This window comes from Hyperolius riggenbachi, chromosome 2, assembly GCF_040937935.1.
Source record: "Hyperolius riggenbachi isolate aHypRig1 chromosome 2, aHypRig1.pri, whole genome shotgun sequence".
Classification (NCBI taxonomy): Eukaryota; Metazoa; Chordata; class Amphibia; order Anura; family Hyperoliidae; genus Hyperolius; species Hyperolius riggenbachi.
Window position 1 is genome coordinate 108,789,949 of NC_090647.1, and position 16,212 is coordinate 108,806,160.

Sequence of the window (16,212 nt, forward strand, 5' to 3'; positions counted from 1 at the left end):
CTGCCGTTCCCCCGCCTCTCTGCACGCTGAATGAGAGAATGAATCTCTCATTGCAGGGTCATGACCTACAGGTTACAAAAGTGAAAGTGGTCCAGTGCGGTGGTCAGGAGTGGCTTTTTTATTTTTTTAATTTTTTTGGAGCCCACCTCGGGCTCTCTTTAACCAGTTCACCAAGGGATTTTAACCTAACGGACCACAGCCATTTTCACCTGTCAGTGCTCCTCCCTTTTATTCCCTAATAACGTTACTACTTGTCACAACAAAATGATCTATACCTCGTTTTTTCCGCCACCAATTAGGCTTTTTTTTTATTCTAATGCGTTTTAACAGGAAAAATAAGAAAAAAATGGAAAAAATTAATTATTTCTCAGTTTTCGGCCATTATAGTTTTAAAATTAAATGTTCCGTGGATAAAGCCGACACATTTTATTTTCCCAGTTTTCCCGATTATTAAACTGTTTAAAGATTAACTCCAGTGAAAATAATGTAATAAAAAAAGTGCTTAAATTTTACAATAATTATGTAGAAATGATTTAGTCAGTGTTTGCCCATTGTAAAATATTTTAAATCCCTGATTTATATTCTGACATTTATCACATGGTAACATTTTGACTGCTGGCAAGTGAAGTAGCTGCTGCTTGCTGTTTTGGCAGTTGGAAACAGCTGTAAACAGCTATTTCCCACAATGCAACAGGGTTCACAGACAAGAAACTGCCAAGAGTACATACTCAGAATTTCTTTGTGGGAGGGGTTTCACCACAAAAGTCATACAGCGCCCCCTGATGGTTTGTTTGTGAAAAGAAATAGATTTCTCATGTAATAGGGGGTATCAGCTACTGATTGGGATAAAGTGCAATTCTTGGTCGGAGTTTCTCTTTAAAGTATGTCCCTATCACAATGTATGGCGACAATATATTATTTCGAAATATAGGTGTTTGTTTTTCTGTTTTTTGGTTGTTTTTTTTTGTCCAGTCCATAATTAGAAGCCCCTATGTAGTAAAGTAAAAGTAATTTTCCCTCATAAAATATAGATTAAAAAAGCTGAGTCCCTAAGGCAACTATTAATATATTTTTTTTTTTTAAACTGATTTTTTTTACAAGTTGTTCTTATTTTTTTTTGGGGGGGGGGTGGGAGGGGGAGGGCTTTGTAAGTGTGAGTTGTTAATTTTATTAATATTGTGTATGTATGTATGTGCCCGTATGTGTAATTACACTTTTTGGCCACAAGGTGCTAGTGAACATTTTCTGTTTGATAGGAGGTGCTCACTTTTTTTTTTTTTTTTTTTTTTTTACATTTAACTACATTATGGCCGCTTTCTGTGTTATAAATGGAGGTGGCCGGTGATCACGGGTCACATCCATTCATTCCAGGCATCGCGATTGGGTAGAGGACCGGTCCTCTTCCCCAATCACTGAACACGGAATCCCGACTGAAACAGCGGCGGGAGCGGCGGCGGGAACGTGCGACTTATTAAAACGTCCTGTTGCCGTTAACGGGCTCAAACAGAATGTTTTAATAAGTCAGGATGCCATTAACTGGTTAAACAGGGACTACAGTGAAAATAACAATGAAATAAGTGCCTAATTTTTACAATAATTATTTGTAAATTATTTAGTCTGTGTTTTCCCGTTGTAAAATCTTTCCTCTCCCTGATTGACTTTCTGAAATGTATCACGTGTGATGTCAGTACCTAGGTGCTGACATCACACTGTGGGAGGGGTTTCACCACAATATCCGCTATAGAGAGCTCCCTGATGATCGGTAAAGATTTATTGTAGGAAAGGCAATATCGGCTACTGATTGGAATGAAGTTCAATCTTTGGTTACAGTTCCTCTTTAAAGCAAACAGGAATTTCACTTTCACTTTCCTTCTTGGTCTCATCTCTGCCATGTCATACATACATACATGCATACATAACCTTATTGTTCAAAAGCACATTGACACCTAACCAGGCCAGAGCCACACTCTGTATCATGGGAACTGCCACATTAGTAATTAGCATTCGGCCCCCGATCCTGGTGACTCATGTCAAGAGTAATGTACGGGAGTCCATTGTGCCAGGTCATTCTAGATGGTAACTCCTGTCATGGATAGTGTACAGAAGTCAGTAATTCCCCGAAACACTTCCAGATCATGTAATGGGCAGACAATGTAATTCTTTTGTGGTCTTTCATTTCTACACACTGACTGAAGTCTATGGAAGGTGAGCGGGCCTTGCAACAGCATGACCATTATTGTATATGGCCAAGTCAGAAGTCCCATCTCTGTCTTACCTCCCAATCCACGTCTTTGGTTGACCAGCTATGTGAGTTACGGTTTATAGGCGTGATCAGTGCTATGCAGATAATTCCAAGTTGATGCAGGACTATACAGCTTGAAAATAGACCAAATTCAATTGGCCCCCTTTCAAGCTAAATGAATTTGCATACAAAATGTGAATACTGCGTAAACTCTGAAATATTTGCTTCTTCCTGACTGTTTACAGGTTACAAAGGGCAGTATCCATTTCAAGATATTCTAGGTAGGGATCCCATCTACCTTTGTGATGTACCCAGATAAGCAAATCAATAACTGTTGTACTTGCTTATGTAATTAAAGTAAGTTTTGTAAATGTAGTTATGGGCTTCACAGATGGTTGTTCTGTTATACATCAAGGCTAATACTGTTTATGTTACACAGGCACATCAGACTTACCATTAGGACTACCTGAGTCCGATGATGAATGTGTTGAGATTAAGAAATTTCCCATGCATGAGGACCTGTTTACAATGAACGAGCAGATCTCCTCTACTTTACCAGCCTTTTCTCGGGAGTCTCAGACTGTGGTGATCAACCAGCCAGCACCCATTGCCTGCCAGCTGCAGCCGCTGCCAGAGGACAACCCAGACTCTGTAAGTTGGATTCAGGTTATTATCTACTTCCATTGTCTCACTTACTTATGTCATTCAAATGCATATATTACAGTAACTCAAAATTCTCAATTTATCTTTAACTGGATTTGGATTGGTTGCTAGAGTGTCTGAATTGTGTGTGATGTGATCTTTGCTTAAAGTAAACCTGTGAGAAAAAGTAACAAAAAAGGTAAAAAACGATCCAGAGGCTTCCCATGTCATCCTTGGTCCCACCGCTGCTCGCCAGGACCCTCTGTTTACGTCGGGGCAGTAGCATGGAGAAAAGCAAGCGGCTCTTTTCATTTTCACTGCAAGTTTGCTTTAACTCTTCCTCACTGGGAGGAAAAATAAGTGACTTTGAAGCAGTCTATGTTCCCCACTGGAAACATCCCCCCCCCCTTCTGGTCCTGGTGCCACCTGTTAAAAAGGAAGGAAGTATTTCATATGTCCCAGTGGGAACACTAAAACCTGTACAAACCTGGCAGAGGATCTAACCCATCAGTGCTCCAAAACGTGACACAAGAGTCTGGGCTGGAGTTCCCTTTTAACAAGGCCCACAGTTTTTCAGTGGCTGTCACAGTGTGAATGAAAGTCTAAGTTCATGCCAAGCAGGGGCGTAACTAGATGGGAGCAGCCTATGCAAGCGCAGGGGGCCCCCGAGCTGTAAGGGGGCCCCAACTACTACTTCACTCCATTCCATAAAGGGGCCCATCCTTCAGATTAGGTGGTTTTGTGGCTACACTTGTTATAAGTGTGAAGATTACGATGTCCACACTTGTTTTACGACCCTTTTAAGATGGATCCTCAGGCTGTGAGGGTCACCAGGGGTAGGTGAGGGCAAGGGTGTGAGCATTGGGGGCCCCCATGATTTGTAGTTACGGCCCTGATGCCAAGTCTCTAGCTGCCAGTCCCTGCAAGGTTATGTTTTCATGGCATTGCTCCCCCTATCTGAGCCTTTTGCCTCTTGCTTTTGTTCCTTCTGTGTAATAGTAGCTAGACAGCATTTCACAGCAGCATTGTTTATGTCTTGTCTAAATTCTATGTGCATTTCTGTGATCACATACCAGAAGGTGTGTCTGACAGACTTGGAATGCTGGATAGCCGCTACTTGTAAACTGCAAACATTTGAAAATCATTAGAAGCTTGAGGAATGTGTAAAGAAAACATTTCCTTCTGTGAGGAAAGAGGTTTCAAAACCAGTGTGTATAGTTATTATAGGCGTGTCCAGCACTTCCTCACCTCTAGACATACATAGTGTATTATAGCACTTTCCATCATTTTCTGTATGAGACCATCTATGTGGGTGTTCCTGGTCAGGTCGAATAAGGTAAAAGCAAGCTCATCTCTTCACTAGGAGGCTATGCATACAATCTGATGCAAGTATATAATGGCCGCAATTCTGGTAGGATTTTCAAACAAATTACCTCATGTACGGTAAAGGCTCGTACACATGTCTGATCAAAGACAACAACGGGTCCGTCGTCACCACCCGCTGGGCGGGTTTTCAGCAGACAGTACAGCGTGTGTACAGTCTGTCGGTGGACTGATAAGGCTGTTTCTGAGCGATCCGCCCAGCGGGAGGTGACGACGGACCCGTCGTTGTCTTTGATCAGACATGTGTACGAGCCTTTATGTACCTCATATGGTTATGACATTTAGCAATTCTGGTAAGTTTTAGTCATGTTTTGCCTCATGCGGTAAATTATGAGGTAATTTGTAAGGTAATTTTCATTAATTTTACCAAAAATGGCTATTCTCATGGAAGTTAGGGGGCATGTTAGCACATAATTTAACAATCTCTTTAAGACCTGTCTGTACGTAGAGGTAAAGTCAATTTGTAGACATTTTGCAGTTTTTAGTGGAGTTGCTATTGTTTTAGTGGAGTTCCTATTCAGGCTGTGTAATAAAAAAAAAAATAGTAGAAAAAAAACCTCCAAATATTTACTGTTTTTTTATTTAATTTTGTATGGGGGATGCCTATAAGTATACGTTCATAGGTTGCTACATACCTGTAATCAAATACACCTAGCACCCCCCCCCCCCCCCCCAAAAAAAATCTACCATAGACTATCCTAACTTATGGAAGACAAAGACTACTATTATTTATTTACTGCATGCTTACCGCTGAAATACCGCACTTTGTGCATTTACCTCCTGTGCATGTTCAAAAATGCTGAAAAATCTTTCAGAATTGCTAAAAAAAAAGAGGAAAATACCGCATGAGGTATTTTACCTACAAAAATTTTTTACCTCACATAGCTACCAGAATTGAGGCCATGTGTCTATAATGTGTTCTCCTGACCAGTCCATTCACGGATTGTGAAAGCCATAGTTGGGGTCAGAGAAAATAATACTGAGCTTGTGTACAGCAGTTTTCAGAGAAAAGTATCAGAATGTAATGAAAAGAATTCAATTAAAAACTGGTTATTTAATTTAGCCTGGCCACACTGAAAGTGTGAGCCCTGTTCTTTGATTAAAGTTGGACGTTAAAGTGAACCTCAATCAAACTGAAAAAAAACGAATTTCACTTACCTGGGGCTTCTGATAGCCCCCTGCAGCCGCCTGTGCTCGCGCCATCACTCCGATCACCCGCAGCATCCCTCTTTCCTTTGGATGCGCGGCCTCGGTTCGCACGCCTCCTGATCACACTTTCAAGGACGGGAGCGCTCTGCACATGCACTGTACGGGGAAATCACTACTGCGCATGTGCAGAACACTCCTGATGACAGGAGAGCGTTCGAGGACGCGCGGCCAGTGCCATACATTCGCAGAAGCATTTGAGTTGCCAGCCCAAAAGAGGGGAGCTGCGGGGGACTGGAGTTCGGTGGCGGCAGGGAGCTGGTAGAAGCCCAAGGTAAGTGAAATTTGTTTTTTACAGTTTGATTTAGGTTCCCTTTAAAGTCGTTTATTGCCTTGTTGGACTAAAAGCCCATACATATGCTAGTTAAAACTCGGCTGAGAACTGCCTCTGCCGAGACTCCAGTGTGTGTTCAGCAGCCCCTGGCGGCCACCCAGCCGGCCACCCAACGTTCTACCTGGTGGATTTCTTTGGCTGAGACCTTTGTTCTTCCCAGTCATCACGCCCGCTGCGTGACGTCACAACTGATCCGCTCCAATGGCTTTCCCCCTGTGCATTGGATAACACGTCACCAAGGGAACTGGTCCTCTTTCCCACCGGGTGACATTAATCCATCATGGGTACAGGCCTTTAACCTATGGATTCACTGATTATAGAGTTGGCCCTGTAGTGAGAAAGATATAGAGGCTCACATATGTATTCCCTTCTAAACAATGCCGATTACCCAGGAAAAGTATGCAGATCGGGTGCTCTGATTAACCCAAATTTTTGTTTGAAAGCTGCTGGGGCATTGTGAGGCTCTGTCGGCATATCTCGTTTGGCTGCCCAGTGCAGCCAAATGAGCAGGTGGCACAGAGCAGTAATAGTTACCTGTTCCAGAGGGCTCCTTCTCTTCCTACACTAGCGGCTCTGAACTTCCGACAGGTCTTCTGGGTCCCGATCACATGATATGACGTGATCCGGTTCCAGGAGGCCACGTCAGAGTTACAGCGCCACCTGGTGGTGGAAGAAACTTCCATCACCCCCTCTTGTGATGGAAGAGACTCTTCCATCACCCTTCTTCCACCACCGTGTGGAGCTCTAACGCTGCTCCCTGTCGTCTACCCTGCCAAGCATGCTTGGTTGGGAAAGGCAAGCTTCCCCAGCGGTAGGAAAAATTTGGCCCTGCAGCCAAATAAAGAAAATTCAGCAGGACCACCAGGCAATTTGTAATTTATAAAAGAAAACAAATATGGCAGCCTCCATATCCTCCTCACCACAGGGTCACTTTAAGCGCTGACAAATATTAATTACAGTATTTCCACTATGTTGGAAGAGCTCAGAGAGATTCTTAGCAGTAAAACAAATACAGCATGTCTCTGTATTCCTGAAGTCAGACGACTCAGGAACAGCAGCTGTGCAGCTCCCGGCTGATGTGGCCAGATAAAGACAGGGACAAATCTCTTCCAGTATTTCCCTCTAAACAACAGACCTGCACATGTATCACCTTTTAGCTGCCGAATTTCACTGAAAACAGCCTCAGTGTTAGATGTAAGAAAATCTGATTATTGTATCTAACCTCCTTCTCATCTGGGAATCCTCCAAGGAGACATTTCCCTGGTTAATCTTGACAGCTTGGCGATGCACTTTGTCAGTTTTACCATCACAAACAAGATTGTGTCTAAATGCCCCTCTGCTGCCCACCTATGATTATGACAAAGATAGTATACCCATGCAGCTTCAGGTGCATTAAAACTAACAAAGACCATACAGAAGGCAGGAAACAGCCAGCGGTCAGCTAGTCCCTGTGCGGCAAATTAAGATCTTCAGCCATTAACGACCGCGCAAAGTTCAGAACAGTGTGTGTGAAATATTGGACTAAGCTCTGTGGCCGTCCAACATATTAGTCTTTAATGGCCTGAAGACTTCCTAATAGGGTGAACTAGAGCACCTTAACGGTTACCTCAACCTCCTCTGCTGTAAGACCATAGCAACTTGCTTTGCTTTTCTTCTACCACAGCAAATACCTCCATGTGTGAGAGATCACTCAATGAATGTTCATTTTCCATATGGAAAAAAAATGTTTGCTGAATACACTATAGTGTTGTGTTATACTGAAATGAAGATTACTTAAGAGACACTGAAGCAAAAAAAAAAAATGATATAGTGAATTGGTTGTGTACTATGAATAATTACTAGAAGATTAGCAGCAAAGAAAATATTCTCATACTTTTATTTTCAGGTATATAGTGTTTTTTCTTACATTGCATCATTCTATAATATGTGCAGATTACACAACACTCAGCATTCAAAATGATTCTTTCAGAGCAGTCTGTGAAGTAATGACCTCTCCTCTAGCAGAAGAAAAGTAAATAGTCCAGGAACAGTTGAGATAATAAAAGTCAGATAACAGCCCTCTCCACCACTAACTTAGTCGGAGAGCTTAATGGCTTGTTTGCATAGAGATAACAACTGGAGTTTCTCAACTCTTCCTGTACTGGAAACAATTAGACTGATGTATCTGATCTTAATGTTTTATTTCTTAGCTGTACTACACATGCAAATCATAATGTCATCATTTTTTTTCCGCTTCAGTGTCTCTTTAAAGAGGAACTTTAACCCAGGATTGAGCTTCATCCTAATTTGTAGCTGATACCCCCTTTCCCACCAGAAAGCTTTACCTTTTCTTGAATAAATCAGGGGGGGTCTGTATGGCTGATATTGTGGTGAAACGCCTCCCCCCACAATGTAATGTCATGACCATGGTCCTGACAGTTTGCTGCCTGTGAATCCCATTGCATTGTGGGAAATAACGGTTGTTTCCAACTGCCAAGCAAGTAAGGCCTGGTTCACACATAAATCTGCACATTTCCGGTCCAGTACTGGCATGTCCTATCAGTTTTGCATGCATTTTCTATCAGTTATACCTGACTGGTCGGAAAATGTGCATCTTTTATGTGTGAACACACCCATAGAAACGCACTGATATAAAATTGACAGGACCGGACCGCCTAGTGCAGCCAAACGAGCAGGAAGCAGTTAGTTACTTGTTCTGGATGGCTTCTTCTCTTCCTCCACCCGAGGCTCTGAACTTCCTAGAGGTCTTCTGGGTCCCAATCACATGCTATGACATGATCGGGATTCAGGAGACTGTGTCAGCGTTACAGTGCCAAATGGTGGTGGAAGAGTCTTTATGCCCCATGTGTAGATGGACTAGTCCAAAACATGTCAGATCTGTCACATTTCTACTGCCTACTGTACGTGATAGATACATGGGACTAATGTATTAAGCCTTTTACTCTATGATAAATAGAGGTAATTTAACCACTTTGGTGCCAACGGTCTCTGGCCCCTTAAAGTGGACCTGAACTCTCGCACAGGACACAAGGAAAACATAGAGATTAGCACCCTGTATGTATTTAAGGAGTTTAGCCTGTGCAATTCCCCCTCATTTGTGTCTAATCACAAGTTGTCCCCGGTGTCATGACTGCTTATGGCAGATAAGCCCATTTGAAAGTACAGGCTGTAAACAATATGTCTGCTTCCATGAATCAGAAAGTAGAAACTGTGCAGATTTATTGGATTCACCAATCCCGCAAATCTCCCGTCGCTGAAGTTCACTCCCTCTGATGTCACTATGACAGCAGAGCTCTGAGCTGCTCAGGAACCGATTTCATTGCTTCCTGACCCTGTGATCAATGTGACAGAGGTGCCTGGCTCTTCTACTGACCACATATGCTATTGCTCTGTTGTTTTTGCCTGATGAAGCGGGATCAAACCTGCGAAACGCATTGCATATTTGGAGTTCATAAATAAAATATATTGACTGTCTTTACTACAGTCGTTGTGGGTCTACTTGGAGGAGGTAAGTCCACCACTACCGCCTCTATTTACCAAGAATTTGGTTTTTAAGCTCATTTAGCTTCCTTTTATCCTTTTGGCGCCTCTGTTCTCCTGCATAACTGTGATCAATGTGAGCCAATCTCCTTGTGATCACGGAGTCAGGAGCCAATGAAATCTGCTCCTGACCGCCTCACGGAACTCTGCAGACCTACCGACCGGAGAGCGAGTGGGCTGTAGTGGCGGGATCAACAGTAGTGGCGGGTCCATATACTATCCAGAAGCAGTTAAAGAGGAACTCCAGTGAAAATAATGCAATGAAAAGTGCTTTATTTTTACAATAATTGTGTATACATTTAGTCAGTGTTTTCCCATTGTAAAATATTTCCTCTCCCTGATTTACATTCTGACATTTACCACATGGTGACATTTTTACTGTTGGCAGGTGATGTCAGTGGAAGGAGCTGCTTGCTTTTTTGTAAACAGCTGTTATTTCCCACAATGCAATGAGGTTCACAGACAGGAAACTGTCAGGAACATGGTCCTGACATCACACTGTGGGAAGGGTTTCACCACAATATCAGCCATAGAGAGCCCCCTGATGATCCATTTGTGAAAAGGAAAAGATTTCTCATGGGAAAGGGGGTGTCCGCTACAGATTGGGATGAAGTTCAATTCTTGGTCATGGTTTCTCTTTAATCACCTCTTCATATTGTGTTGAATGGCAAGGGGATGACTATGACTCACGTGAGGGTTTCATTAGTGTGAGCTATAGTAAGGTAGTTTCTTGGATGCGGTGTATGGTATGCATTGTGGGAGAGGCAAGGCCAGCCAGCAACGCAGCCTCTCTCCTGGTTCTCCCCAGAGACGGGCAATGTCCAAACTACCGGAAGCCAGCTTTGTAGTGTCAGATTGCCGCAGTCAGGCAATGTCCAAACTACCGGAAGCCAGCTTTGCAGTGTCAGATTGCCGCTGTCGGGCAATGTCCAAACTACCGGAAGCCAGCTTTGTAGTGTCAGATTGCCGCAGTCGGGCAATGTCCAAACTACCGGAAGCCAGCTTTGTAGTGTCAGATTGCTGCAGTCGGGCAATGTCCAAACTACCGGAAGCCAGCTTTGTAGTGTCAAATTGCCGCAGTCGGGCAATGTCCAAACTACCGGAAGCCAGCTTTGTAGTGTCAGATTGCCGCAGTCAGGCAATGTCCAAACTACCGGAAGCCAGCTTTGCAGTGTCAGATTGCCGCTGTCGGGCAATGTCCAAACTACCGGAAGCCAGCTTTGTAGTGTCAGATTGCCGCAGTCGGGCAATGTCCAAACTACCGGAAGCCAGCTTTGTAGTGTCAGATTGCCGCAGTCGGGCAATGTCCAAACTACCGGAAGCCAGCTTTGTAGTGTCAAATTGCCGCAGTCGGGCAATGTCCAAACTACCGGAAGCCAGCTTTGTAGTGTCAGATTGCCGCAGTCAGGCAATGTCCAAACTACCGGAAGCCAGCTTTGCAGTGTCAGATTGCCGCTGTCGGGCAATGTCCAAACTACCGGAAGCCAGCTTTGTAGTGTCAGATTGCCGCAGTCGGGCAATGTCCAAACTACCGGAAGCCAGCTTTGTAGTGTCAGATTGCCGCAGTCGGGCAATGTCCAAACTACCGGAAGCCAGCTTTGTAGTGTCAAATTGCCGCAGTCGGGCAATGTCCAAACTACCGGAAGCCAGCTTTGTAGTGTCAGATTGTTGAGAGGATGAATTTCTAGTTAACTTATGAAACACTTTTTGTTAAGGCTCACTTTCAGTGCTGTGGAGCATTTGGAATGGGCAGTGTGCAGTTGGCAGCCTCCAGCTGGATACAGAATCATTGATCTGTTCATACTGGCTTTGTTCATGTATTCTATCTCCCATCTGCTCTATAGTTTGCGTACATCATTTTTCCAGCAGACTGAACTGTCATATCTCCCTCCTTTGCTCTTTATATGTCTCCACTGCTAGGCTTTACAACTGCAAATACCTGTCTGGCATTGTCAGGAATAGATTCTTTGCTGCTGCGCAGGTGCTTAGCTTTGTCATTCCTCTCTGCGCTCAGTCTGCTGCCATACACGCACAATATGCATGAACAAAGGCACTATAAATCTGCAGAGTGGGGTGTGTGTTGGAAGTACCAGTCGTCAAGGGTCAGATGAAATGTACCTCTATGCCTAGTTAGTTTGCAGGTCCATTAAGCCGGTTATAGCAATTTATGATCACATGCAGTATGGTCGTTGCAGCACTTTTCAGAAAGCTTGTCTTTGTAACACTGTCGTGTCTGTCTGAGAGGCAGATGTGGGAATCCAGGCTTCCTGAGCTCATACTGGGCCTGATTTATCTGTGTCAATAAAGGAAAAACACTCTGAGCTGATGCAGTCTTGCTAGATTCCTTGGCTGTACAATCTTTGTGATACATGAAACACACATTGTAATGGATTTGTGAGCAAAAAAAGCATACTAATTACCGGTAGTTAATGCAAGTTATATATGATCATCATGGGCAAAACCTTAAAGGGAACCTTAACTGACAGGGATATGAATGTTTCCTTTTAAACAATACCAGTTGCCTGGCAGCCTGCTGATCTCTTTGGCTGCAATAGTGGCTGTATCACACACCTGAAACAAGCATGCAGCTAATCCAGTCTGACTTCAGTCGGAGCACCTGATCTGCATGCTTGTTCAGGGGCTGTGGCTTAAAGTATTAAAGACACAGGATCAGCAGGAGAGTCAGGCAACTGGTATTATTTTAAAAGGAAAATCCACATCCTTTTCAGTTTAGGTTCCCTTTAAGGGTACTTTCGCTGTACAGATAGTCCCTGGTTAACGAACGTGACACGGTTTTGTTCTTAACCACTTGCCGACCGCGCACTCATACCGCGCGTCGGCAAAGTGGCAGCTGCAGGACCAGCGACGCAGTATTGCGTCGCCAGCTGCAGGCTGATTAATCAGGAAGCAGCCGCTCGGGCGAGTGGCTGCTTCCTGTCAATTCACGGCGGGGGGCTCCGTGAATAGCCTGCGGGCCGCCGATGGCGGCTCGCAGGCTAAGTGTAAACACAAGCGGAAATAATCCGCTTTGTTTACATTGTACGGCGCTGCTGCGCAGCAGCGCCGTAAGGCAGATCGGCGATCCCCGGCCAATCAGCGGCCGGGGATCGCCGCTATGTGACAGGGGACGTCCTGTCACTGGCTGCACAGGACGGATAGCGTCCTGTGCAGCCCTGATCTCCGGGGGGGGGGGGGGAGCAGGTAGGAGAGGGAGGGGGGAATTTCGCCGCGGAGGGGGGCTTTGAGGTGCCCCCCCCCCGCCAGCCACATGCAGGCAGGAGAGATCGGACCCCCCCAGCACATCATCCCCCTAGTGGGGAAAAAAGGGGGGTGATCTGATCTCTCTGCCTGCTACATGATCTGTGCTGGGGGCTGCAGAGCCCACCCAGCACAGATCACTCAACACAGCGCTGGTCCTTAAGGGGGGGTAAAGGGTGGGTCCTCAAGTGGTTAAAGTGTACCCGAGGCAACGTGTGATATGAGATAAACGTGTGTATGTACAGTGCAAAACATATTAATAACCAGGCTGCTTTACTTGTATTTTGCTGCCTGAAAGAGTTACTTTTTAGGAATGGAAGTGACAGCTTTTGTCTTGTCAGTACCTTGTCAGGAATATAGTGAAGATCCCTAATAACCAATTTACAGCCATATACGTTTTCCTGGCAGAATACAACCTCTGAGAGCACAAGGAGATAATGTCATTAGTTCATGTATTTTAACTCTAGGACACTTAATAGGCTGCCGCTGAACAGAGACAACAAAATATTCAATCTACTTTGTAAGTGTTTAAATATAAAATAAAACCATGGTATATCTAATAGAAAAAAAGTCATTTTTAGGAGTAGGAAGATAAATACAATGGTTTATCTCCTCAATTTATTTTCACCTCGGGTTCACTTTAAGTGTAATTTGTATGTAATTTGGAACACTGTAACCCCACCCCCGTGTCCCCCTCTGTCTCCCTGTGCCCATCTGTGCTGTTTATTCACCTTCAAAAATGTCCTATGTAGTTCTGACACACTCTCGTTCTTCTTATCCATTAATGCAGAAATGACAATATTGCGACAGGTGTGCTGTTTGTATCGGCAGGTTGTTTGTAAGTCGGCACATATGTAACCCGGTGACCACCTGTATACCTGTTGAAGTGACAAATGGAGATAGAGGCTTGCTCTTCCAAAAGTAAAAAAGCTCTTTTATTGAAATATCATAAGACCATTGGCCATACAGCTGTATGGCCACTGATTTTATGATATTTCAATAAAAGAGCTTTTTTACTTTTGGAAGTGCCAATTTCCATCTCCGTTTGTCTATCCAGTTGGGATCCATAGGTGCGAGGATCCATTGAGGCTTGGGCACCCTTATCCCTAATACATGAGTGCTACTCTTTTTACCATTGTACAAGATACCTGTTGAAGTGCACACTCCAAAAAATAGGGTCGCAATGCAACAGTGTTGGAAAGTGGTCCATACAGTCCATAGACTTTTATGCTTACTGTACATCTTAATTGTTACCACGTGTCGGGGGTATTTTTACGTTATTTTCACCATAGTTCCTCTTTAACCACTACGGGACCGTTGTGCATATTAAGACATTGAGTCAGAGTCCACCCAGGTGCCAGTGCGCCAACATTTCAGCATGTATTGTCAAAATAGCATAGATTTAAAGTGATATTCTCTTGTTTAGTAGAATCTGTCGCCTTGCCCACTCGCTGGGCTGCTGGCACGGTGCTCGCTTCTCTCGGACAACTCCCCCATGCCTGTGTGCAATAAAGAGTCTCACATCTCTGCCGGAGTTCATTCTTACTCTTTGGCAGGAGGACATTGGCCTGGGGTACGTTTGTTGTGGCGATACTGACGCCGTTACTTCTGCCAACCAATCGAGCATTTGCAAACCAAAATCTTCCAGCATGTCCAGTCAATCCTTCCCACCGATTTTAAATGGAAATCGATTTAAAGATTGATATGTTGCCAACGATGCGCCACTGATTCTCTTCCAATACGATATAATTATCCAATCGGAAGGTAAATCTGGCTGCAATATCGAGTGGTGTATCAGCATCTATGTGCATGCTGCAATTCTGGTGCCTGCAAAGGCTGGTTATTGCTTATCCACTGACCTTACAGGGCCCAGTTGTTACAGGTGATATCACATTTGTCACACAACTTGTTTTGTGAGAATTGTATGGCCACCCTCAGGAAGTTCTTCATATACACAGGTCACCACTGTAGATTATACATACAGCTCATCAGTTTGGGCTGTTTACTTGTTTGATTACTGTATTGATTGCTTGATTATATTCACTGCTATGGGAAAACGAGTCTGCCTCCCTCATTACTTGCTGTGGATTCTGGGAGGCAGTAAAGACACACATTGATCAGTTGTCTGCTGTGCAAATACCTTTCTTTGATCTAGTTTTACTTCATAATTTTATGTCTGAGTCTTTTACAGTCCAGACCCACAAGTCTGATGTGTAACAAGTGACCAGGCTGTCTTCCAACAGACAAATTGCAGGGACTCTCTGTAAATGGCCCGTAAGCCGCATCTACACGCGTAGATGCGGCCGCGATGCTCCTTATCAATCGAGCCGCTGATGCGGCTCGATTGATAAGATCCGACAGGACGGATCTTGCTTCCACCGATTCCCTGCTCGCTCCCCGCTAGGGGACAATGGCAGGGAATCGAGCGGAAGATAAGCGGCGCGGGGATGAGCGGGAATCGAGCGGGTATTGATGCCGGCGCACGCGCGGCGACCGGGGACGCGGCGGGCACGCGGAAGAGGCGATCCGGCGGCTAATCGAGCCGCCGGATCACTGCAATGTCCCATCGTGTAGATGGGGCTTTACACTCTTCAATTGCTTATAGCTTGCTTACATGTAAGCATGTAAAAAGTTCAGGTAAAACAGTTATTGCACATACCGGTAGTTCCTGATGTGTAATTTGCCTTCTTTAAACAGAAGGTATTTGCAGTAATTCAACATTAAAGGACCACTATCACGAAAAAAATAGGCACTTAAATCTGACAGGACCGACAGGTTTTGGGCCAGTCCATCTCCTCATGGGGATTCTCAGGGTTTTCTTTGTTTTCAACAGCATTTCCTGAACAGCAGTTTAACTGCCAAAATAGTAAGATGCCAGCCTCCCTAATCACTTGCACACTATTTTGTCAGACTTTGCAACTGCTGTTCAGGAAATGCTGTTGAATACAAAAAAAACCTGAGAATACCCCATGAGGAGAGGAACTAGCCCAAAACCTGTCAATTCTGTCTGATTTTAACTGCCTACTTTTTACGCGATAGTGGTCCTTTAAGCGAGCAACTGTAGTTTCCCATGATGCATCACTCCCGAATATGAAAATCATGTCTTTATTAGGGATGGTCGTAAATGCCAATTTCCCTGCACCCCCCCCCTCCCCCCCCCCCCCCAAAAAAAAATGTTTTTATACGAAATCCATAAGAAAACACTGTACAGTATAATTCCATATAGTTACTCTAACTGGCTAAATATTTCTGAGTTGGACGCATTGAACCAATCAGTGCAGTGTTCCCCAACCCTGTCATCAAGGCCCACCAACAGTGCATGTTTTGTGGAAATCCACAGAGCTGGTTAATCAGCTCTGCGGAGACACTAATTACCCCACCTGTGCATGTGTGTGGTTTTCTGCAAAACATGCATTGTTGGTGAGCCTTGAGGACAGGGTTGGGGAACTAGAAATCCGAGAATGCAGAATTTTTCAGCAAAAAATCGTATTGCCGCAGTAATTATTGACCAATCACAAGACTCTTATACTACCAAGTATTTTCAAGTCTTCTGATTGGCCTAAAATTTCCATAGTTTTCTGATTTTCGCGGTTAATCACCGCATTGA

The 16,212-nt window shown here is 44.3% G+C and overlaps 1 protein-coding gene across 2 annotated transcripts in view; it reads left to right on the forward strand.

Annotated features, from left to right (window-relative positions):
- CALCOCO1 (calcium binding and coiled-coil domain 1) overlaps nucleotides 1-16,212 on the forward strand; it is a 70,104-nt gene that overhangs the window by 40,171 nt on the left and 13,721 nt on the right. The window contains exons 12-13 of one of the 2 annotated variants that reach the window (XM_068267175.1): nucleotides 2,488-2,523; nucleotides 2,682-2,893. In XM_068267175.1, the coding sequence (XP_068123276.1) occupies nucleotides 2,488-2,523; nucleotides 2,682-2,893 (248 nt within the window). The remainder of the gene's footprint in view (nucleotides 1-2,487; nucleotides 2,524-2,681; nucleotides 2,894-16,212) is intronic. The other variant, XM_068267176.1, reaches the window with a different exon arrangement.